This window comes from Trachurus japonicus, chromosome 3 (assembly GCF_045865225.1).
Source record: "Trachurus japonicus isolate A0001 chromosome 3, Traja_1.0".
NCBI classification, from domain to species: domain Eukaryota; kingdom Metazoa; phylum Chordata; class Actinopteri; order Carangiformes; family Carangidae; genus Trachurus; species Trachurus japonicus.
The window spans coordinates 41,075,452-41,101,381 of NC_140909.1; the positions used below are offsets into that span (position 1 = coordinate 41,075,452).

Consider the following 25,930-nt stretch of genomic DNA (forward strand, 5'->3'; position numbering starts at 1 on the left):
AAGTCTCATATTAATGTGGATGAATCTACGTTACCCACACTTGTTAATGGGCCCATTTTCGCTGAATATATCGTTTTGTCTCTATCATTATTTTGTTACTATTATTAATGGTGGAAATTCTGGGCGAGCCGACCAGCGTTTCCTTACTTTCGGTTTCGTGGACGCTGCCCGGCGAGTCACTCCACATACTGAAATGCAAAAGGTTTTTAAAGTTGTACATGCATACAGATGTTTTAGATTCAGTCCCCCTCAGATTATATCCCCCTTCTCTTGGAAAAAAACATGCTTGAATATGGCCATGGATCTGCTGTGGGTGACAATACTGCAACTGAAGTTCAGTTCACATGTCATGTTGAGCATTTAGTCAAGATAAATGAAATCCATGTTGTACATGTTTTGTTTTGACTGCAGCCATGACTTTGCTCTTCCACATTGTTGTGGTAAATGTGAGTCAGCAGTCTAGGTTTCAGGGTGACGCAGTAGATCTTTTGTTCACAACGAAGTTGAGTTGTGTTTTCCTGGAGTGGTTGCTTTGATTTTTGATGGAAATCCTAGAGACTATGATGATGGGCTGCACTCGGCTCCCTGCAAGGTGGCTGAGCTGGGTAAATTGATCCAGGAAATGGATGAAAGGACAGGATCAGGTATTGTTCCATGGAATTTTATCAATCAATCAGAAAAGGCAGCACATGAGCACAGCTGATGACTGGCCTGCTGGTTATGTACACACCGAAACACACACTTTTAGAAAGAAATGTGATCAATTGATCAGATAATGAAGTTCCTTTTTTTACCCTCAGTTTTAGATGTAAAATGTGAAATGTGAGGAGGCCAAACTGGAAAAAACCCTAAAAACTACAAAAGAACAATTTGTATTCAGAATCAAAATCCAACTCCAGGCCACTACAGAGTAATTGTTGTAAATAAAACATTGTATTTCTAGCATTTGGATGTTGTATCATGTGGTGAGTAAATAATTGGTCCCAGGGTGTCACATGACCACTGTGACTCCATATATATACATACTCTCCATTAAAAGGATAGTTCACCCAAAATTCAAATTTCACTCATTATCTACTCACCCTCATGTCGACTAAGGGCTGGGAGAATTTTCAGAGTCCTCCGTGCCTTCTCGGAGTTACGAGGGGGTCCGCGCAGCAGTATTTGTCCATATAATGGTTGTGAATGGTGCTCACTTTTCTTCGTCCAAAAAGACACACCAAAAAACATCTAAATATCTCCATAGTGCTCATCTGTAATGTCCCTCTTGTACTGAAGCCCCGACATGAGAAATTGTTCCAGAAAAGATTAAATAAGTCTATATTTTAAGCTTGTTTGTAGCGGAAGCTCCCAGTGTTGAGTTCACTGCTCTTCCTGACCGGCGGAACAGTTTCTCATGTTGGGGCTTCAATACAAGAGGGACATTACAGACGAGCAGCATGGAGGTATTTGGATGTTTTTTGGTGTGTCTTTTTGAATGAAGAAGTGTGCACCATTGAGCACCATTCACAACCATTATATGGACAAATACTGCTGCACAGACCCCCCGTAACTCTGAGAAGGCACAGAGGACAGAGGAAAATTCTCCCAGCCCTTAGTCGACATGAGGGTGAGTTGATAATGAGTGAAATTTGAATTTTGGGTGAACTATCCCTTTAAAACAACCTGCTGCTCTTGGCTGAAATCAGCGCATTGTCGCTCCATTTTGCGCAGTAGTACGCCTCCTTTGATGTGAAATGCACAGAGCATGAAGCTGAGAGCCGGACTTAACAAACCAAGTTGATAACCAGGTTCGTACCGTGTTAACTCTGACCGGGGATGGATGTTTTGTTGAGCTGCATCATGAACACAAAGCCTGGCCATGTTGAGCCTGCTTTGCAGCACAGGCCTGGAATCAGCAGATACAGTTGTAAAAGAACAACAAAACAATGAGTAATGCACTCAACCTCCATGGCTTCTATGGATGCTCACCATGCAAGTCTATTGACGCATTCAATACCTATTTTCCCCACTGTCAATCAATTCATCACTTCTGTTTGTGACTCATTCCCTTTTTCAAACCTAGACAGCCATGAAGGACGAGTGGTTAGAGGGAGAGTGTGTCGGAGACAGCATGTGTTGATGAAATGATGAAGCCCTCGCTATAGTAAGACCTTAATGATTTGTGAACAATATACACTATCATTTATTTCACTGCCTATTTATTTCATTAGATCAGATAAGTCTGATAGTTTGACCAGCAGTGTGCCGTCAGCAGCAGCAGCATTGATATCATTAGAAATCCACCAGCTTTTCTCTAATGATGCAACATCACAAGACCAGTCAGAGAGGGACTACAGTAGCCTCAAAGGTCTTCTTTGTTACAATGAACACAGAACCAGCTTCTCTCTCTCAGATTTGGAGCCAAAGACGTTTGCAATCAAAGCAACTATTCACCACAGTAAATGATAGGCTGTGCATCCTTTTCCTTCAAATGCATCATTCATGATTTGACATTTCCATCATCTGCGTTTGATTGCATGAGACCATGTGACGCTGTTTCCCAAAGAACTTAACTACACAAAGACTGAAGTTTATCTGAAGTTGCATCTGGCTTTGATGTGCATGGCTCTTTGAAGACGATGACTGGTAAAGGCAGTGGAGGTGTACAGGTATTTCTGTTGGTGTTTGAAGGCGCAGGTTATCTGCAGAGGAGCTGATTATTTTTCTCCCCTGGATTCTCAGTATAAATTGTCTTCAGACAGTTTTGAACATGGAGCTTCTTTAGCGTCATCACTCACATAACACAAGACAAATGAAGACAACATCTCCATAAATGTTCATCATTTTCAGCTCACTCTTTTTATTTCTGCGTTGTTCAAACACAGTTTTCATTTTAGTTTGTTTTCAGATGTACTTCAGTGGCATTTGTGTTTTTTATATCAGATCATGAAATCAGTGTTCCAGAGGGCAGGCAGTCAGAGTCTGGACGCCAGCTTTGTTGACATTTTGAAGGCATAGAGGTATTAAAGTGTTATCATTAATTTTTCAGGTGTACGATAACATGGCCGCGTGTGACCCATCATTTCAGTGGATTTGTTTGGTGTGGTGCTGCAGTGTGGCAGTCAGGTGGTTGTGATTGTTCTTCTTTCCCAGCTTTTTTGAGGGAAAGCTTGGTTTTGTTTTCAGCTGGTTTGACCGTGAGCCAGAGTTTTTACTTCTTCAGACTGTAACTTTAACTTCTGCAGCAGAGACAGCCATGGCAGGACAGGTTGTCCCTCTATCTGTCTTGAACATGAGATAACTTCCTAAAATGTGGACTCCTGGGGCCTCATGTATCAATACTTGCGTGGATTTCATACTGAAACATGGCGTACGCCAGAATCCAGAAACTGTCGTACGCACAAAGAAAATCTGATGTATCAAAGTGTGCGTACGCATGGATCCAAGCACTTTTCCTTTGTACATCCCAATCAACGTGGAATTGAGCGCACATGTAGAAGTGCCGAACTCCTCCCTGTCCACGCCTCCATTTAAATATGCAAATCAATGTAAATCATGCCTGCACCAAAGATTCCCTTCTCTTTACGGTCAGATAACACCATGAAAAACTGTGAGGAAGAGCAATTTAACCAAATTTGAGTTGAAGGTGCTCCTCGATAAAGTTGAGCCGTGTAAACATCTTTTTTTTTTTTTTTTTTTGCCGTCCTCCGGCACCATCACAAAGGGGGTGGGAGAGTGTGTGTGTTATATAAAGGTGAACGTGAGGCGGAGGACCGCTGTCATCCCAAATGAAAGCAGACAATGTACTCGATAATTAAATTATGTGAAATGGATTTATGATTTTATTTGCCTTTTTTTATACACAGATCGCGTAGTAAATAAATGCAGAAGTGCGCCAGGGAGGCTGATAAAGACACATGTCCAACTTTACGCATGTGTTTATTGACATTAAGTACTTCACACAGCGTGTGTAGTTTAACCAGCAAAAAAAGAAAGTCACTGACAGTGTGATATCTGGGCGGACATGCTCAGTGTGCATCGGGGGTTATAGGACAATTAAACAAATACATTTAGGCTACTTTGCAGTGCCAGCCTGTAATCTGTTCCCAACTATGCTGAATGAATGAATCGTGCGCTGAACCAGCAATCTCGCCTCAATGTTTGTTAATATGTGATGCATCTGTACATCCACTTCGCACTGCAGCATCTGCAATATCTTAAAACTAAAGCTGATTGTACCACTTTGCGCGTGCTTTTCTATCCACCTATCTAATTGCAACACGTGGATGGGTTGTTCATAAATGTGTCTCTGATGTGCACATTACTCTGAGGACTAATTGTTTTCACATTATTAACAGTTTCACAGCTTCACCTCTAAGTGTCGCCAAAGGAACAATAGCTGTAGAAACGTGCGTACGCCAGCTATGGAGTTGGCGTGGGCCACCGCACTTTTCCACGGTCATTTCACTTTTGATACATCTCGTTGGCGTGGAAAATGACGTACGCCACTTTTTTGTGCGTACGCAACATTGATACATGAGGCCCCTGGATTCAAAGATGACAGATTACAAGTTTATTTTCAAAGGTCAAACTCACTGTGACAGCCTCAAAAACCTGCCGGCTAATCCACATCGGTACTACCCCTAAGTGAAGAATATGACCTTTACTCTGTGTGTTCGACATGCATTCGATTGATTTATGTGCTACACATAACATCTCTTCAAGTTACCAAGGACTAGGCGTGAGGGGAATGTTAAGTGATGGAGCAGAAGGTCGTTTATTTCCATTGTACAGAGAATACGCTGTGAAATGGATATGTGAAGGGCTCCTTTAAAGATACATGAGCCAAAAGCTGAGTGTTGAAGTGATAATTCATGTTGTTTGAGGAGGGGGTTGTGTGGAGGACTCCTCTAGGGTCAGTGTGTTACCTGCAGATGATTGGAAGCAGCACACAGGCTGAGTGGATGAGTCCACAGCACACACAGCAACATGTTTACATGCCACTTCAAGAATGTGAACAGAAGAAAAATCAATTTCAGTTGAACTGCACACTTTTATTTTGAATATTTTCACTGCTTTATCTTTCTGTCAAAAAACCCCTTCCTTTGCATCTACCATTGTGACCCATTGAAAGTAAATGTGTAAGAGCAACGGCTGGAAAAAATATAGTAGTTCCAAAGGTTAGGACTTGATGGCAAAATGAAACGGTGAAAATATTCAAATAAAGTGTAACCTTCAAGTGGGTGCAGGTGCTGCTTCTCTAAACTGGCAGCACACCGGAGTACTTTACACAGCAGAACCTGAGCGCGCTCTATCAAACTCCCAGCAGTGAAGCAGGACTAACCTCCGATGACTTATTTATTAGTAGGTCATTAAATGTAACATAAGGTATGATAAAAGATCTAGGAGTTCTGTGCAGTAATTGGTTTTCTCTTTTTAAGGCATTTGTCTCTGTTGCCTGAAAATTGGTCAGTGGGTTGCTTCACTGCCTTGAACATTATTGATAATTCTGTGGAGAATCGGGGGCCAAACCAGTTCGAAGCTGTGCATGTGTCAGTGATTGGGTTTCTCAGGTTATTTGTCTGTGTCCTGCTCTGCTGGACATGATGTCACAGTAAAACCTTGTCAGAATTTGACCTTCTCTCAGACTCCAGGGTGAATGAATTCAATCAATTTCAAGGACAATGTTGTGGTGACCTCTCTTTTTAGCCGTCACTCAAGACTTCATACAGCAATTTCGGTGTTGAATACTTAATATGACTGTGGATGAACAGGGATGTGATCTGAGACCAGCCTGAGTGGTGGAGGCAAACAACGATGAGGTGGGAATCCAGATTTTTCTTTTTTAAACTTCTAACAGCAGTGAACAATGAGGTCAAGAGCAACAAATTACCCCTCTTGTTGCACAGGATCAGATATATCATTGTTGACTGTGAATTAATGAAATTATGAGCTATGAAATTAGGTTGGGTCAGCTCTTAATTAATCAACACAGAGAGACTGAGATTGTCTTCTAATTTATTGATTGCACTGGTGACAGCTGAGGGCGGTCTGTTCACACCCAACTCATGAGTTATTAAGTGATAGTTATTACTCACTTAACTTTTGGGGCAGGAAAGTCAAAAGAATAAGTAATAGTGACAACTTTTGAAACAGTCACAGATAAACACAGCCCCACAACGTTTAACTGTTGTCTGTTCTGTACAAACTGGAGCTATCTATGTTTCATCTGTTGACGACAGAACCAGGACACCTGAGCCAGGCTGGAATACTACACAGACTTCTGATGTGTCAGTTTATCACCTCTTTATCATTTCTGGGTGTGAAAACATGTGAGTTAAATACAACTTGTCTGGAGTCATAGATGGTCTTATTTACTACAGACAGCCCAGAGCCTGTTGGGCTTTGGGTTCTGTACACAGACTATACGTAAAGATGGATGTTTACCTCCATGACATCATCCATAGGTTTCTGAAGAGTGGTTTTAAAGCTCAGAGTACGCTGCTCTGTCATGGCCATTTTGACACCAAACTCCCTATGAAAGGGATACTTCACCCAAAATCCATAATTCACCAATTTTCTACTCACCGTCATGCCAAGCTTTTGGACTTTTGGAGTTACCAAAATGCTTTTGAAGTTCCGGGGGGGTCCGGGTGGCAACGGCAACTTCTTCATGTGGTGGCTTCAGGACACTTGGGTCAGTACAGACGAGCAGTATGGAGGTATCTGGATGTTTCATAGTGTGTGTTTTGGACGATTCAAAAGTGAGCTCTATCCACTGCCAATATATGAAAATCTGTTGCCAGCTGGACCCCCCCTTGAACTCCAAAAGCGTTTTGATGACTCCAAAATTTCTCCAACCCCTTCCTTGGCATGACAGTGAGTAGAAAATTGATGAATTATCAATTTTGGGTGAAGTATCCCTTTAAGCAAAAATGTAGAAAGCAGAGGGATGTGTGCTGTGGAGTTGGCCATTATAACATTGGAGTCTATGACTCACATTTGGTAGTGTTGTATTTCTTTGTTTTAGGATTATTTAGTTTTCAGGTTGATGATTTAATGATATGGAGGCTGCTGGTGTTTACCATTAGAGATCAGTGCATGTCAAACACAGGGGCAGAGATTGTCCTGTTTGAAGAGATCCACTGTGCTGTTGAGGGTGGTGATGTTGTCTTCTTAGTGGATGTAGCAGGTTTTTCAATCCGAACAATGATTGAAAAAGGAAGGTTTAGCTTAATGCAACTGATCTGAGACAACTGGTGTAAATGCAGAAATAGTTTTGAGACAGTGAATTTTTTTTTTGTATATTTTTTGGGGCTTTTTTACCTTTAATTGACAGGAGAGTTCAGAGAGAGACAGGAAATGGGGAGGCAGAGAGGTGAGGAATGACACGCAGGATAGGGATGTGGGATTCGAACTGGGGCCGCCTGCTGTGAGGACTATAGCCTCAACACATGGGGCGAGTTCTCTACCAACTGAGCTAACACTGCCCGTACTTATTCTTTAATTTTGATGACAGTTGCCGACTCGACTGTGTCATTGCAAGATCCTCTGAACAGGCTACAGCCAGACACCTGAGGCTGCCTGGGCACTGATGATGAACAGTGCTGTGGCTGCAGTGGTAAAAGCCAAAGTGTGCTTCTTGTAATGAAAGCTCTTGCATTTCTTATCTAAACTCTGCCCTGCACTCAGTCTTGCCATTAGCAAGACATCTGCCACGTTTGAAGTCAGTCTGGCGAACCCTTAGAGCTATTCAGTTAACACAGACACACACACACTGTCTTTGCATTCATAGATAGATAACATGTCCAGCTGTGACCAGTTAAACAAAACATCAGTATGGTCCATAAAACAGTTCTTTGCCATATCTTCTAAATCACTTCTGGGTTATCTCCATCAGACATGAACAGGAAGAGAGGGAGCTGCCAGTATAAACTGTGACTTCCATTCACAGAGTGTTACCAGTGCTGAGACATGAGACCTGTCAGACCACGTGAGCAGACGTGTGAACCCAGGACAGCTTCTCATTTTTCTGTGCCCGACAGTAAATCTCAGCTGCCTGTGATTAATATCCTGCTATGAATTCCGAGTTGGTTTCTAAGCACTGGCGGGAAGAGTGGATGTGAGTTCATCCTTCACATGGACTGTGCACATGCTTTTGAAGCAGAAAAAAAAAACCTTTCTCAATTCAGATTTGTTAATGAAGCTATTTTCAGCTCTCGCTCTCTGCAGCCTCAGTTACTGCACTGAACTCTCTAATCCTTTGCTCTGACCCCTGAGGAATTGTATGTGTTCAAATGAACATGCTTCACTAATTGTGGCTGTAAGCACTGTCAATACATCCATCATCTACATACACAAATGGTTTTATGTAGGGTAATAGGGTCTCTTGTTGTCATTTTCATTTGTTTCACCCTCTTATTTTATTCTTTTTATTTTATCTTATAACCGCTGTACATTAGAGTTATATTACACATGTTCTTTGATGTAGATGACAATTCGATTGTGCAGATTTTATGTAAGTTTTTGTTGACTTGTCTTGTCTTTTTCATGTTGTGATTGTAGATGTATGTTTAAATGTACTTGTTTTAAATGTGGACCCCAGGAAGACTAGCAGTGCTCTAGAGTGCAGCTAATGGGGATCCGAACAAATAAAACAAATAAAACAAAACTGTATTTGGGGGTTCAGAAAACCAGTCAGTATCTGGTGTGACCAGCATCTGCCTCACACAGTGCAACACATCTCCTTCACACAGAGTTGATCAGGTTGGTGATTGTGGCCTGTGGAGTGTTGGTCCACTCCTCTTCAATGGCTGTGTGAAGCTGCTGGATATCGGCAGGTACTGGAACACCTTGTGTCAACAATCAATAACCTGATCAACTGTGGTTGCACTGCCATATTCATGTTGTCTAATCAGCATCTTGATATGCTACTACACCTGTGAGGTGGATGGATTATCTCAGCAAAGGAGAAGTGCTCACTAACACAGATTTAGTTAGACAGATTTGGGAACAATATTTGACAGAAATAGGCCTTTTGCGTACAAAAGTTTTACATCTTTGAGTTCAGCTCAGCAAAAACAAAAGTGTTGCACTTATATTTTTGTTCAGTGGATAGCTTTTTTCCCTTAATAAATGAAATCATCATTTAAGAAGTTCATTTTATATTTACTTGGGTTATCTTCGTCTAATATCCAACTTTATTTGATGATCGTAAACATTTAAGTGTGACAAATATGCGAAAAAAGTCAGAAATCAGGAAGGGGGCAAATACTTTTTCACGGCACTGTATACCCAGGTCTGAGGTTAGGTAAAGTTAATTTGTTCATTTGAGCCACCAGCACCTGCTGTCTGAAGTGAAGCTTGAAGACACCTATATGGCCATTGTTGTTTCAGAAAATCAACAAACAGACATTTCTTGAGTGTAGATTCATAGACCAACCCTACACTGACAGGCATCCAGTTGTGGCCTGGTCACATAATGAAGTACACAACCATTACTAGGGAGCGAAACCTATTGACAGCCATACGTACATATAACAATACGCAGCCACATGCCGAGCTCATCATGTTATATAATTGTTGTGCGTCTCCAGAGGCACTGAGAGATTTTTTTTCTTTTCTTTTTCACTCTCTTTCTCTGCGTGATAAACACTGTGCTCCATTCTAACAAGATAAAGATAATGTTATTGTCACAAGAGCAACATGGTTGGACGTGATAAAAAATGTTTCACAATAATGTGAAATACATCTTGTTATAACATCGGAAGGATATTACAACTTCCTCCTTGGCTGCCATCATTATCACCACAGGTCTCCCAGCACTGAGACATAACTATGGGAAAACAAGTAGTGTGCATGGAAACACTAGTGATCTCTGATTTAGGGCTGCTCTGAATATTTGTGTGCACGCTAAAAGAAGATAACGCAGTCCATGGTCTGCATTCAATTTGCATGTTTGGAGAAGGCGTGGGGGGTGGGGGGTGGAAGAAGGTCAAGTGGACAAATGACCTGCATTCAGTCTGAGTCTCTGTGCATACACAGATTCACACAGCACTGAGTTACTGTCGGGAGCTAATGAGCTACACTGTGTGGTTTTCATGTTTGGTTCTGTGTCTGGAACAGTCTATAATGATGATGCAACTGTTGTGATGATGGCTAAGTTTCATAATGTAACAGCTTAGTCTCGTGTGTGAGTAGCCTATGCCAAAGCTCTAAAATACTGTACATTAGGCAAATACACATCTGTAATGTGTATAGTCGTGGTGGGTGGTGGGGAGGCACAGTCGTGCTGTGGTTAGCTGTGGTTGCTGTTGCTGCAACAAGACAGTCCTGGTTCTGGTTTTTATTTTTTTTTTTTTATTTTTTTTTTGAGGCACCATAAAATCTTTTTAAAATCTTAATCAGTCAATTTTTATACAACTTAATGTAGATGTTTTCTTCTCTTCACACCAGAAGAAAAAACAACAGTGGAGAATGGACTAAATGGAAATGGTAAATGGACTTGCACTTATATAGCGCTTTTCTAGTCTCTTGGACCACTCAAAGCGCTTTACACTGTAGGTCACATTCACCCTATCACACACATTCATACAGCGCTGTAGCGCAGGAATCTAACCATTCACACATTCTTTGCCCCGATGGACACATCAGGGGGCAAGTGTGGGTTCAGTGTCTTGCCCAAGGACACGACATGTTGCCAGGAGGAGCCTGGAATCGAACCACCGACCTTCCGGTTAGTGGACGACCCACTCTACCTCCTGAGCCACAGCCGCCCTTGAAGTATTTATGTTTTCTTACCTAGTAAGACAGCACATTTAAAGGCATAGTTCAACATTTTGGCAAATTGGCCCATTGCCATAATCCCTATAGGAGTAGGTTCGTTACCTTTAATTGTCTGTGCAAGCAATTTTTAGAACGGCGGAGCAGAGCTGTGAGCTGCTCAGAGCTACATACGGAGGCTAATGGGATTTCTTGGTTTCCCTCATCAAACTCATCAAATACACAATCCAACAATGTGCAGGTCACAACTTGTCCATGAGAGCTTTTTGGAGTTTGTTGGATTGAGGGAAACCAAGAAAACCCATCAGCCTCCGTAGCGTAGCTCTGAGCAGCTCACCGTTCTGCTCCGCTGTTCTAAAAATAGCTTGCACAACAAATAAAGGTAACAAATTTACTGCTATGACTAGGGATTATGGCAATGGGCCAATTTGCCAAAATGTTGAACTTTCCCTTTAAAGACTGAGTCTAGACTACTGATAAGTCTTAACAATAACATGACAGCGATGGATATGGCAATGATTAAAGATGGCTTCAAAAGTCAGGGAAGTGAGGTGATGTGGACTCACCTTCCTTTTCATCTGCAGATTACCAGCCCACATGTCCGTCTGTGGGGCCAAATATTTAATGTAATTTTACACCATAGAAGATTTTGGATGGAAGAACAAAAGGCTTATCCAGCAGCTGTCCACTGAACTAAATATTAAACTTCAAAGGTGGTGATATAACGGCAACATTTCTGCCTCCTTCACCAGATTTGAGAAAGCCGAGTCCAATTCTTGAAAACCGCTATAATCAATATGCATTAGGATGTATGAAATGACAATGTGACGGTGTGAAATTGCTGATGGTGACGAAACAACAGTGAATCAGCACAGACGTCCACTTTGTAGGGTTTTCACTTTTCAGCTCACGGTTTAACTGTCTAGCAAGAAACGTATCTGTTTACAGTTACTCTACACTCTCAAAGCGTTGTTCTTGTCATGTCAAAATTGCGCAGTAACATGCTCGGCACCGAACAGCAGACAAGACGGACATTGTTAAAGACTTAGACGGTGGACAAAGTGGACCATTGATGAGCCCAAGAGCCAGATATTTCCCTCGAGGGCTCAGCAGAGATAAACGGAACTAAAGAAGTGTAAATAGATAGAAGGGAGAGACATGACTCTGAATTAATTGATAATGTTTCTCCTGTTTATAACCAAAATATCTGTTATCACAGAAAAAAATTGAAAATTAAAAATTGTAAATCCGGTGCTTGAAAGAGCTGTGGTGTTTTGTGCCTACACAACATGCTGAGGGAAGAATTTCCATTCTGTACTGTACGTCATTCAGCAGGCCTTCACTCTCCACTCTTTATTCAGCTCATTCATCCCATGGCATGTTCATTCATGCTATAATTAACCTGCTGTGACCCTCTGACCATAAGGCAACAATACAGGCGCATCCACCGGCGACACCGATACATAAGATGAAGTGAAGCTGAAGAGCCATGAATGGGGTTTTTTTTGTTTTTTTTCTTAAACATTGAAAGAAACGCTGCGGAAGTCCCATGTCCCTTTGTCCCCCTCTGTTGTTTACTGTTCTATATGGAGCACACTGGTTAGTGGGTCAAAGAAAAGCAAATAGGAGTGTATGGCAGATGAGCAGCACAGGAAATGCTGTGTACTGAGCTGCAGCTGTGACCCTTGTACCCCACTTATGTCTGATCTGGGAGACTCTGGAAATTCTGCACAATTCTGTTTTGAGAATCACTTCATACAAGAGCAGCAGGGTCAGTAGTAGCACAGTATGTGTTCCCTGAATATGACTCCCACTTATTTTGGGAACATCCTTACTTTGCTTCTTGTTTCACAGTGGCACCACATACACTACTCACAAAAAGTTAGGGATATTTGACAAGAATATCCCTATAAAAAGTTGATGCTACAGTGATATTCTATCATGAGGCCTTTTAAGTAGAAGGATGCAATGGTCATTCTTTATCTCAAACAAAAGCTAACAGTGGTGGCTATAGCACAACAATCTCAATGTCTCAATAACTTGATCAATGTGATCAAAGTGTTGTCTTGGTCTCATGATGTCAACATGTGAACATGGTGGAGAGGAGAGGGAGAGAGAAGAGGAATACAAACTGTCATGGAACCAGAACATTTAGTGGTTCAATGACAACTGAACCACTAAATCAGATGGTGCTTGTGATGTTTGTTTGGTTAATCACCTTGTTAGAGAAGAGCTTGTTATTCAATAAAGACTGAAACATTGAATAATTGGACATTCAAAAGTTTAGAGAAGGTTGAATTAAGTTCACCTGTAGAGGTTATAGTGCATTTATGGTGCATTCTGAAATTTAATCCAAAAGCCAAACATCCCTAACTTTATGTGAGTAGTGTATTTGTCCCCCCAAAAAAAGATGCTGTTCACAGCAGCTGATTTTCATGAAATGTGACTCATCTTGCTTCTCATTAATCCTGATTATTTCTGATGACTCTCGGTGAAAACAAATACAGTGGACAGTTTGTGGGGACAGCACATTGTGTATATACATATTGGTTTTAATACCACCATACACCTTTTGTGGGTTGACTTTAGTGCAGGCCTCTACAGCTGTGTGCAAATCAAAGCTGATGTGAAACTGGCCACATGTGGCTCCTTTGACTGGCTTGCAAATGGAGCCGTCAACTGCACTTTTCCACTGTACAATGACGAACAGTGGGTGCTGAACATTTTCTTGAACAATCAATGTGTCACTATTAATTCAGCAGTCTTCTTTTTCTCTGCAACATTGCTTTATCGGCTTTTCTACTGTGTTGTCATAACAACTGTCTGGACTTTTTGCATTTTTGGTCAAATTGATTTTTCTCCACATCTTAATTAGGCATGGTTTGTCGTCCCTGCGGCTGATAGAATGGATAGGACTATTGCTTTAAAGATGCCTCAGGTCATGTCAGGACAGTGATGGAACTTAAAACAAGATATTCATATCACTATGAAAAAAGGATATTTACAGTCATATCTTCTGTACTTGATATTCATATTGTTATTTAAGATTACATTAACATAGCAGTGTCCTTTTCTTGTCTTGATTGTCTCCCTCCTAAACAGTCAACAGTTTGCATTCATCACCAGCCATCAGCTCTCTGCTGACACCCACAGCTATGGGACCGCTAATTAATATGCAAAAGTATTTGATTCATCCAATGAGATAAACGTTATGTAACAGTTCATGTGCCTGTGAAATGTTTCTCGCCTAAATGGAATAGCTGTCACTGCGCTGATAATGGAGTAACACTGAGATTTTATTTGGCTTGATGACAGACACTACATATTTGAAGTGTCTGTTGGAGCCATCAGCTGTTGCCTCCACCATCCACACACATTCTTCACCTGATGTGAGATTCCAGCAGGAAAGTGTGGGTTGTTGAGGGTTTTCTTTTTCTTTTTTTACCACAGGAGATTTTATAGTAAATTACAGACAGATGGCAATGGCTCTGTGATTCCTGCTCACTTAGCTGCTCAAGTGAAAAGACACCACAAGATATCATCTGAATTTAATGACAACGTAGACAAAATGGTTGATGACCTCAAACAAACCTGTACACACAAACATAGAGAGGCATTTGTCTTTTTTCTTATTATAGTGGATTATCCTTTAACATGAAAAAAACAAAACATTTTGATGAGTTGTGTCCCTCTTGTTCATGCAGTGTATATTTTTAATTTTTTTTTTTTTTTTAGTTTAGTTTAGTTTATTTTAGTGAACTTGATTGTCAATCACACTATATAACAGTCATTACACAGGGGATCAAAATTGCGTTTCCCCAAACTCCAAATGTGCAAATTAACATTCAACACACATTTACCACACACATATAACAAAGTGAACACAGACATCAACAATAATGAAATAAACACAAGATATACAGACAGACAGACAAACAGACAGACACATCTTTGCATACATACATACATTTTGCATCTTTAGTGGTGAACAGAAACAGAGGTTGTCCTGTCCGCAGCAGAGGAATATTGATCTTCTCATGGCGTATTTCTTCAGTTTAGTCTTCAACCAGCTTGGAAATTTAGCAATTTGCTTTTCCTGTCATTAAAGTAGTCTTTCAGCAGGAAAGTACTGATTTTCTGCTTTATGTGATCTCTGCTTTTGTTTGATTTGAGTAATTTGAGTCTTCGTCATTCCATCTCATTATGATGTTTTTCATTTTATATATTTCATTATGTGTATTTTCCTGTGAAGCATGTCACTTGTTTAGGGTACATTTCTTGTATGAATGGTGCTTTTCATCAATCAATACTCATAGTATTAGTATTGATTATCACCTGCCTTTCACTGCATTCACCACTGAAAACCCCAAACTGATGAATAGGATGGACACTTCATGCTGTCAACCAACCATGATCATTAGGAGTATTGATTTGCTATATGCAGTTAATTAGTTTTTTCCCCATCCAGTCCATCTTAATCTTCAATGGTATAAGTGTCCTGTGCTCTCCCTCTCTCTCTCACACACGCAGGAACAGATTGTCTTCGTGACCGGCTGACGTTTCGTTTCTGCCAGACCCTCCGCCTGCTCGGCCGCTGCCACCTGCCCAACGTGCGGACGCAGTGCTGCAGAACCTGCAGCCAGAGGTCACGGCCCAGCAGCACGGGTCGCCGCTGACATGCAGCAAAGTAACCACTCACATGCCTCATCAGCAGGGACACTGACTGCACCACTGAGCAATGAAATCTTAATCATCATTTAAAGTCTACAATCTGAGCCTCTACCTGATTTCTTCACCACTACAGACTAATCATGAATTAGTCACACTCCAAAAACTCTGAATATTTGTGCTGGTGAGGTTACGACTGTAACCTGCGGAAAGTAATTGTAAATATAGAAAAGCATAGCCTCTCACTTAGCTCAACGATAAGACTGTAAACATTGGTTTGATGTGAGTGACATCTCATGAATCAATATACAGAGCTACATAAAGAGTCCTCTATCAATGTAGCTAACTTAATAATGCATTATTACACAAGTAGACAAACCATACTTCATGGTTGGTACAGTGCTTCCATTTTATTGACCTGCAGCAGAAACTGCACAGACTTAAACAGACACTGAACTGTTGCGTGCAGGCAAAATCCACTTTGGTTTTATATATATAGCCTACTGTATTATAATGTGGTACAGGTGTTACCAAGCTAAAAACAAGCGGTGCATAAATGTTTCACGTGGCATTAATAAACAACTGACCGTTTACTAAGCCCCGCCCCCCTCCTCCTCAGTTACTGTTGCTATGCCTTTAAAACTTCTTTGATCTGGCATGACACAGATGTGGTTTACAATAACGGTGCTAGATTAACCATCATAATTAAAACGGTAGTCATTTTTGAAACAGCGGTCCTTGATTTCACTGAGAAGTTGACAAAAGCAGCTTCATTGTTTCTTGTCTTTGTTTGTTTTGACAACTGGAACAACTCTAATCGCCTGCTATTAAGCTAATGTTGTTTTTAACTCTCATTTTTAACATCTCAGACTGACTTTTTTTGTTTTTCAGCTGACTTGTTTCATAATGAGACCCTCATAAACAAGATCTTAATATGCACTTGACTATGACTTGACTTGTATCTTGATAAATGATTAATGTCAGAGAAGGAAATAAAAGAACTAGTTTGGCTTATTGTTGATCAAAGCAGGTTACATTCATGCTTCATGTTTTTTCAAGAGTTTGTTTTTTACTTTTAATGTCATAATAGGATAAAGGATGTTGACTAACTGATTTTTGGCAAACATAAAGCTTGAATAGTAGCTTAGATAATATCTCAGGTAACTGGTCTAGTTTGCTAATGACGTATGTTAAGTTACCAACTCAGGTCACAACTGGAGCACTGGTTTAGCATAAAACGCTCACTGTTCAAATGTTCTGCCTTACAAAAGGTGTGATTCATCTTGGATTAAACAAAAGCTTGTGTACATATAATTTAAAGGGAGATATAAACAAGGCTATGACTCCCAGGGGGCATTTTAGTGAGGAAATCTCCTCATTAAGGATTAACATGACCCCCCAAGAGGCAGTGTGTGAGTTAACTCGGCTGCCAACATGGTGTCTTGTCACACAACAAAATTTCAGCCTTTGTATCATTTAGGCTACCATGACAAGAAGTTATGAGGCCTTGGGCAGTGCTACCTCCTCAGGGTAGATTAAAGGCTAGAGTGAGATGCTTTCAGAAAGTGATGGGACAGGTTTGTGCTAGCTGGTTAGCATTATAACTTCAGTAGGAAAAAGAAGTGATGGAGACAAGATGGTTTCTTTCCATCTAAAGGAATGAAGTTTAAACTGAACTCCAATGTCCATTCTTTACTAAACCACAGTTAATGTTTCACTGTTATGTAGCAAGAACAAGCAGCTATGGCGACACACGGACCTCTGACAACAGCCCCTTAGACTCATGGGTATTGTAGCTTTAGACCTTTCCTCTTTGCCACAACTGAGTTCTCCAGAAGAAAGCTGAAAGGATTCAAATGGGCAGCCATAACATAAACTTAAAGGGTTGTTCCATCATATCATTTCAGGTCACTGTGTTACACAAGACACGTTTCAAGATTGAACTAAACTGGTTATGGACATGTTTTTCTCCCATTCTGTGTCCCCAGTCACACTATTCACACAGCTTCAACATACGGGAAGATGCAAAGCTGAAAAATTGTGGTTGCTAAAGCTATTAGTACTGGGTTCAGCAAACGGTCAGTTGAAACATTTAATGTCCACAGCAGCTTGTAAAAAGACTTTTATTTTTGAAGCAGTTGTATCAGCAACAGTTGTGTAATGTCATACGGTGGCTTAACTAAACACACAATATATACTTTTTTTCAGTCACAAAGTAAATGTAAATGTGAAAAGAGAAACTGCAGTAAATACATGGTGCTAGAGGCCACACAGGCTCGAGACATTTGGGTCAGGTATTGGCAGGCCCAGTGCCTCATCTACTTGAATATTGGATAATTTGGTGTCATTATTATTATTTTTATTATTATTATTAACCACTTTATTAAGTCAAATTCAGCATTTCATTTCATTTGTTTTTGAAGAATTTGTGAAAATGGAATAATGTTGGTGTCACATTGGACAATTAAGGAACTGGGTCTATATACACTATGTAATAGTTTTCAGTGGCTGTTATCATGTTGTTTTGAAGGATCTTTCATCTTTTGTGCTCACTCCTGCTTTAGTGATGACATGTAGTGCTGAAACATTCTATATACTGAAATTCAGTCTTTTCAGCAGGAATTGAAAAGCAGCTGTCGTATCAATGCTTTCCAGCACAGGCAGCAGCAACGGTGCCATCCTATTATCCTGTATTTCTTCATGTTGTTCAATGCTTAATGTCAAAGAAAGACTCTCCACAGGAGGTTTTTGAACAAAAATCTGTTGTCTTTGAGAAAAAGAGATAAATGCCTCTGTAAACTATAAACATTGAGATACGGTGCATACAGGTCAAATCATCCCACAAATACAGCTGTTGAGACGGTGCTGCAGCTTTAAATAACATCCCTTCACTGGATTGATGCAGAAACCTCTCCTAAACTAACGTACATTATGTCCTCAGGCAACCACATACAAAAACATCTCACACACTTAGAAATCACATGATGTGATTATTTGAGTTTTAATTTACTTTTAGTGTGTATTAAAAGTAAAATATAAATACCTTGTCTGGATACATGTTGTACACATGTAAAGAGCTATTATTTGGCAGGAAAATGTGTGTTTTGTTTGTAATCTTTTTATAGTGAATTTTTCTCTGATGTTTACAGGGTGCATGGTCCTGGGAATAAGAAATGTTCACATGCTGCCTTGTTCAGTTTACTCTCAAAACGACATCCTTTTCGAAGATGTGCTCAGGATTGAATTGACTATGTAATAAGCCTGTTTCTCTCTGATTTACTGTTGTCAGGCTTTTTATTCAAGTGCCTACAGTATATGGAATCTGCAAGGATAATGTTATATATTATTTTTTCCACAAAGGAAGACAAAGCTGGCCTGCTATTCTTACTATTGACAGCTAACCATGTGGAAGGCTCTTTGGTATGTTTTTGATAGCTTCATACTAGTCATATGTGACCTCAACCCATTGGTACCCCTTGCTAATCTTATTGGAAAAGTGGAAACTTTTTTTAAAATATTTGTTATCCAGTGCCTTGATTTCCATGGTTCCATCTGCTCATTAAGATTAAATACAATTCAATGAAGAAGAATAGTAGAGGTGAGTCTGTGGACATGTTGGCTTTAACATTGGTTTTGCCCTGGGCTAAAGGCAGACATTAGTAACACCATGGAAGTACTTTTGAAGCCTGCTGCTGGATAACAGGCCCATGATAACATTATGTTTTTTCTCTTAATGTTTGGGTGGTTGGGAGTAATGTGCAGTGTGCTGAGATCACAGATGGAGTTAAGCTACATGATACCATGCTAAGTCCACATAATACTAATGTAGCAGTCAAGCTGAAGTCTGCATCCTTATCTTATAATTTGATGTAGAGGACAATATTGTTCACGTAATTAAATTACAGACTTTAAGATGAACAGATGTGTTAAGCAAATGTATCTCGGGTAAAAAGATAAAATCATCGGCCTTTGCTATAGTAGTAGCACATGGGACCAGCTAACAGCCCTCCAATGCGCCACTCATAGTGACCAAGGCTATTTAATGTAACTCATAACTCACAAGATAATGTGGGCAGCTAATGTTGTTCCATCCATTCAGCTGTGACAGTAAAGGGAGTTAGTAAAGCAAGCTAATCATGTTTACCTTGACGCAGTCACACAGGTTAGTCCTTTTTACAGCTGGTGTTTCAACATGTCATGGTAGGAAAGATGCAAGTGTAAATCATTATTATATATATATTATTAATGTTGTTCATCACACAGGTGCTTTTCCTGCAAAGACTTAATATGGGGAAAATAGATACTTATCCTGCATGCACCCCACTTTCATTCAGAGATGATTAGAGTAGACTCCAATGCTGAACTGACTGGATAATGTGGGGGAGGGGTGTGTGAACATACACCCACCGAAATACAGCTCACATTAGACTGCATGGATGGAAGAAGCCTTTCACTGCAACTTCTCTCAGTTTAGTTTTTTAAAGTGGTTGTTTCTGTTTTTAAAGGGTTGTTTTGTACAGTTGGTTATCATGATAACTTTGAAGCACAAAATCCAGACTCACACCAAGAGTGGCTTGAATGATGATTAACTATGTCCTCACTGTTGCCACAAATGATTTCTCAAATAACAAAAAAAAACAACTAAATGTCTCAGTCATAGTAGCCGTTAAACATGTTTTTAAAGGTAGTCTGATAACTGCAATCTCTTAACCAAATCCCACTGTAAATATCATTTTAATGACCTGTTATTACCAACAATTCCATGTTTTGGAGAAAACGTTATGCATTTAATAATCAGTGATATATATGCAATTGCAAATGGATATTTATATACTGTGCTTTATACTACTAAATAAAACTTGTGAAAACATTTTTACGGCCGTCATAAGGTCATTGGTGAAAAGCCAAGTCATAAAATGCATGTTGCTCATGAGCATGTCACACATACACACATACCTGTATCAAACTGGACATTTAATCTACTAATTGTCAGGCAAAAGGTGAGCTGAGAGTTCACATTGAGTTCAGGCATAGAGGAAACTGATGGAAAGAGTTGGTGGAAACAGATTCTAAATTTAATTAAATAATTGGTGAATAGTCATGAGGAAAAAGAAACAAAGTGAAGACTGTTTGCAGTTTCAGAACAGGCCATGTCAGTATGTAGATTTAGTCACTTCACATCTGTCTCTATGAAGGATTTGGCTCGTCAAATCAGTAATCAACAGGTGGCAGCGTCACCATCTGGGTGAACTCCTCGTAGTTGATCCTCCCATTCGACTTGACGTTTGCCTCTCTGAAGAGCTCATCCACTAGACAAAGAGAAAACACAGAACAGTTTTATGAGTCTCCTACAAGCATTCAGAGGTATTAGATTGTCAGTTTGGCATTAGATAATCTTCCTTGACCTGCTGAGCCACACTGAGTATGTTTGTTTGTTATTCCTGGAGAGGACATGAATGCAATATAAATCAGACATCTGATTTTAATGGATTTCAGCTCTATTCAATCATTTGTTTACATGAGCAACATTTTTCGAAAAAAAAAAAAAAGTCATTTGAAGCCTGTTATGACTAGTATTATTGCCCTTGTTATTTTTGACGTGTTTGACAGTGGTGGACTGCAAATAAGCAAAGTAACTCAGTGCTCAGATATAATACTGCTGTCAAACAGACATGTACTTATTATTTACCGCACTTAAAGGGACAACAAGGAGTTTCTATTTGGTTATAAAAAAGTCTCGCGTTAATGTGGATGAATCTACACTACCCACACTTGTTAATGGCTCCATTTTCGATAAATATATCGTTTTGTCTCTATCGTTATTTTGTTATTTTAATTAATGGTGGAAATGCTGGGCGAGCCGACCAGCGTTTCCTTACTTTCGGTTTCGCGGACGCTCATGAGAATAATGCCGCCGTATTGCCGTTTATGGTCGGGGCTACGACGGTAACTGAACCTCTTTGAACCTCTGACTTTAATTCTTGATGAATGAAAACACGAGTCTATCTTGCGCCGGTCGAAGAATTCTACGGTACGCGCCGAGGCTCATAAATGTAGTGTGAAAACGCTTCGCTTTTCCAAAACTCCTCGTTGTCCCTTTAATTTATTTAAGCGCTTTAATTGGCTAAGTGGCTATTGTTATTATTAAGTGTTATAAATAAATAAATAACACAACAGTGTATAAAGATGTTCATATTTGTTAAACTGTTAGAATAACTGATCATTATATTGGGCCTCCTTTCAGTCTCCATTCATAAAGCTGAACCTGAGCTCTGGTTTCAGTGAGTCAACAAACTGATGTATTATAGTAGCCACAGTTGTTACAGTCAGGAGCTATTGTTTGTTCCTTTACTGTTAAATCTGCTTCAATTGTTTAGGAATCCAACAATGTGATGGATGTCTCCCCAGCAGGAAGCAGATGTGTCCTTTAAATATAAACTGCTTTATGCACGCACACACACACACACACCCCACTGACAGCACTCCGAATCCAGTCTCTAGTATGTTGTTTTGAGATCAGTAACTGCATGAGTGACTCGATTTGGGCTCAGTCACTAATGCTGTCAAAATAAACTGCAGAGATTTAGCTAAGTGACTGAGCTTCCCCTCAAGAGTCCATCCATCAAACGCCTGTTTCAGAACTGTTGGACAACTATTGTCATTACTTTACTATTGTTAACTGTGTTAAAAAGTCAGAAAAGCATCATCCATTAATCTGCTGTAATAAGTAAGCTAAGTGAGTAGAAATACTTTAAGGAAACATTCTGAGAGATAGATTTATCAATTGCTTGATGGTGATATGTAATTTTTCTGTTAGCGATGAGCTTTAAAGATGTCAGTGGTTGGAATTTCTTTTCTTTTCTTTTTTTTAACTTTTGAGCAGAGCCAGGCTAGTGTCTGCTTCTCCTTCATCGCGTGTAGATATCAGAGAGAATTTAGTCTCTTCAACCACTCAGCAGGAGAGCAAATCAGAGCCCAACCAAAAATATTGCACTTTTCTTTACACAATAAATAATGTGTGTAAAATATTTGCCTCCACATAACGGTGCATGCTTCCACCTTGGTTGACCTGCTGTACAGTTTACCACATACTGGTGTTGTGAAGATGAAATTAAGTCTGTCTTCAGGGAAACGATCGATGTACTGCAACAGCAACTGAGACAATAACTATTTGACTGGAGCTATTTTATGCAGGCAATGCAGACATACTTGCATTAAATAGAGACAGTAAAGAAGTGCAGGCATAAATTATACTGTAAGTGGATTAAAGCTACTTGTGATTTACAGGAAGACACTAAGCCAGACTTGCTCTGGTCCCTGGATTGGTTTGTTAAAAAGGGCTCACTGTACAGTAGATGTGACTGATTAAAGGAAAAGATCTTTGTCATTTTGAAGGTACAACCAGTAGTGAGAGTACAGTCTTATCTAATATGAACACCTTAATTAGAAAATCCCCCAAATCCCCGACCCCTCAAACTCCCATTTTAATCCTTGGTGGATAACCACAAAATGTTGTGTGCAATCAGGAAGTAGCATCAAGTACCAGTGGCACCTTTACGTTCTGGTCCAAAGAACGCTTGAACATCAACATTTTTTTTAAAAACACATAGTGCTAAACACACACACTGCACTGTAGCTTTGAACAGTATATCCATGTCCTCCCCTCGGATTATATAGAACAACTTTAATAACATTTTATTGATTGTACTGATCCCCAAAAAAGTCTTTCTTGTTTAAAACAAGGTTTGCTTTAGTACAGCACAAGCTTAGCAGCCTCCTCTGGCCTTTTTGCTAATAGATGTCTGGGTAGAGGCGATACAGATTTTCCACCTGAGGCTGCTCTTTAGCCAGACTTTATTGGCTTTCACTTTACCTTCTTTGTTGGTGAGTTTCTCTCCTAACATGGTGAGCTTGGCTCGCAGCTCAGATGCCTGGATGTATCCACTCTTCTGCTTGTCTGTCATCCTCAAGGCCTGCAGGATTTCTGACTTGGGGTCTTCCTGTTGCATCTGTCTGTGCATCATTGTCAGGAACATGGAGAAGTCCACCTCACCTGTCTTACCTAAACAGAAATGCAGCACAAAAATTAGGCCTGTTCAATGCTGCCAAAAAAAAAAGGCAGGCAGACAAGACAAGCATAACATCAGAGGCTTCTGCCTTTTATCCATTGCAGGGATTTTGGGGGAAGACAAACTTCTGAAACCAGCCAGAAAAGCAACTAGCTTATCCAGCACTAAAATACCACTTGAATCACAAGATCATCTATAGAGAAGACCTATAGAAAGTAATAGAAATATTTTTGAGAATAATGTGTGAAACAAACAAGAGTTAACTCTAAGCAAGACTTAACACAGTTAAAAACAAACTCCACATCCACTCCTGTTCCTGCCTACTTGGTTTAAAATCACTGAAGGGTGTTACTCATTGGTTTAAGTCCAGTTTTGAACTCTTTACTCGCTGTCGGGCTGAATAAGCTTTTACAACCTTGAGTGACTTGCCAATAAGATGTTTTGCTTGTTGTACTTACTGATTTTGTGAACTTGCAGGTGCCTCTCAATTTCACCAAACGTCGGACTTGTGCCCAGACAGCGCATAACTGTTATCAGATCTTTGGCATCGATCTTTCCCTTCTGCTTTTTGTCGTACAAGGAGAAACACTCCTTGAACTCTGCAGGGGAAAGAGAAATAACATTAACATTTTCAGTACAGTTTATCCACCACACAATCGCAGGTTAATTTATTGGCTTTACAACGTACCAGGAACTAATAGGACTGAACAAGGTCAGACTTTGATCTTTATGCTCTTCCACACTGCTTTTATAATTTTAAGGTGCTTATTTGTGAAAAATCCAATTACCCAGGGGGCAAAATCCCAGTTTTTTGAAAAACGGACACGGAGCGTTGTAAAAGGTTTGACACCAGAAATGATATCTAGGAACTTGAAGGATTAAAACCTGGGTGGACAACCCGGTCAACTAGCTGCTGGAAAGCTACAGGGGGCTAAAACCCCTTTCTTGGGTCATTTTGCTGGCGAAATGATGTAAATGCAAATATTTAGGTACTACAATGGCATAAATAGTCATACAACTATAAAATTTGGCAGAGAGTATCTTGACACATAGGGAGAGGCAAGAAAAGAAGATTCTGGGGTTTGTTGTAACTCGATTTTAAGATATCACCCTCAACATCCCAAAAAAGACCAAAAAAAGTACTGTTCGCCTGACAAATTCTCATGGAAATTATTATTTTTCAGCACTTTATGGAGAATATCTATGCTTAACATGTATATAGAAAATTTCCTTAATTCATAAGCTTCCATTTGAGTCCAAGATAGTCTTTCTATCTCAAAAGCTCCACTTGCTGTGGCCAACGGTCTTCTCTATCTATCTGTTCACTTTGGGGAGACCAGAAATAGAATGGTTTCTGATCATGTCAGTTAACATGTAGTTTTTCACAATAGGTGTTGCATTGTTTGGAGACAGCCTGTAGCTTTCCAGTAGCTAGTAGAAAGGCTATCTTGGACTCAAATGGAAGCTTATGAATTAAGGAAATTTTCTATATACATGTTAAGCATAGATATTCTCCATAAAGTGCTGAAAAATAATAATTTCCATGAGAATTTGTCAGGCGAACAGTACTTTTTTTGGTCTTTTTTGGGATGTTGAGGGTGGTATCTTAAAATCGAGTTGCAACAAACCCCAGAATCTTTTTTTCATGCCTCTCCCTATGTGTCAAGATATTCTCTGCCAAATTTTATAGTTGTATGACTATTTATGCCATTGTAGTACCTAAATATTTGCATTTACATCATTTCGCCAGCAAAATGACCCAAGAAAGGGGTTTTGGCCCCCTGCAGCTTTCCAGCAGCTAGTTGACCGGGTTGTCCACCCAGGTTTTAATCCTTGAAATTCCTAGATATCATTTCTGGTGTCAAACCTTTTACAACGCTCCGTGTCCGTTTTTTTGCTTTGCCCCCTGGGTAAATTGTACAAATGAAAAAGACACATTAGCAACTAGTAATTTAGGTAAATAATCTTAATAGATGGGGAACGTAATGTGGAAAACAGCATGAGGTACTGTGAAGTATGCTTACCATTGATTTGAGCTGATGCGAAAAATTTAGCCTGCAAGGTGATCAAAATATCAGATTACATGACAGGTGATTATACAAACATACTGTAGTTGTGACAATAGGATTCACAGGGAAAAGGCTTTTGATAGGAATAGTTTTTCTGACTTACCATTATGCAGTTCCTTTGCTTCTTTCCAGGAAGGAGACAGTTGTCTGCGTCACCTGTCCCTCCACCTCTGTTTAAAGTCCACCACCTGAAAGCCTCTACGTAATATAATATGCGTTGCTGTGGAGACACAGATACCAGATCCACAGCGCTGCATTGTCCTTTCCCTTCCCGTGCCCCTCCAATAAAACGACGGGACCAATTATTTCTAACTCCATATGATAGTTTAATATTCAATATTAATGCAGCCAAACGAAGTA

The 25,930-nt window shown here is 40.0% G+C and overlaps 2 protein-coding genes across 2 annotated transcripts in view; one reads left to right on the forward strand and one right to left on the reverse strand.

Moving 5' to 3' along the window:
* Positions 1-16,445, forward strand: part of adamts7 (a disintegrin-like and metallopeptidase (reprolysin type) with thrombospondin type 1 motif, 7) — a 96,302-nt gene extending 79,857 nt beyond the window's left edge. Inside the window, exon 24 of the mRNA XM_085772825.1 lies at positions 15,295-16,445. Coding sequence (XP_085628951.1) covers positions 15,295-15,440 — 146 coding nt within the window. The 3' untranslated portion in view covers positions 15,441-16,445. The remainder of the gene's footprint in view (positions 1-15,294) is intronic.
* A 4,034-nt stretch (positions 16,446-20,479) lies between these two features.
* Positions 20,480-25,781, reverse strand: LOC146990414 (calmodulin-like protein 4). Its single transcript, XM_085773171.1, has 5 exons — positions 25,674-25,781; positions 25,526-25,556; positions 23,960-24,100; positions 23,306-23,494; positions 20,480-20,741 (listed from the first exon to the last, which is right to left on the reverse strand). The coding sequence occupies exons 1-5, from the start codon at positions 25,674-25,676 to the stop codon at positions 20,644-20,646; spliced, it is 462 nt and encodes a 153-aa protein (XP_085629297.1). The 5' UTR covers positions 25,677-25,781; the 3' UTR covers positions 20,480-20,643.
* Between the last annotated feature and the right edge of the window lie 149 nt (positions 25,782-25,930).

Bases quoted from the DNA above. Each gene is read 5' to 3' on its own strand.
- LOC146990414 (XM_085773171.1), bottom strand. The intron at 24,101-25,525 runs GTAAGCATACTT...TTTCCCCTGCAG, and splicing joins CGCATCAGCTCAAATCAATG to AGTTCAAGGAGTGTTTCTCC. The intron at 20,742-23,305 runs GTAAAGTGAAAG...CTCTTTGTCTAG, and splicing joins GAAACTCACCAACAAAGAAG to TGGATGAGCTCTTCAGAGAG.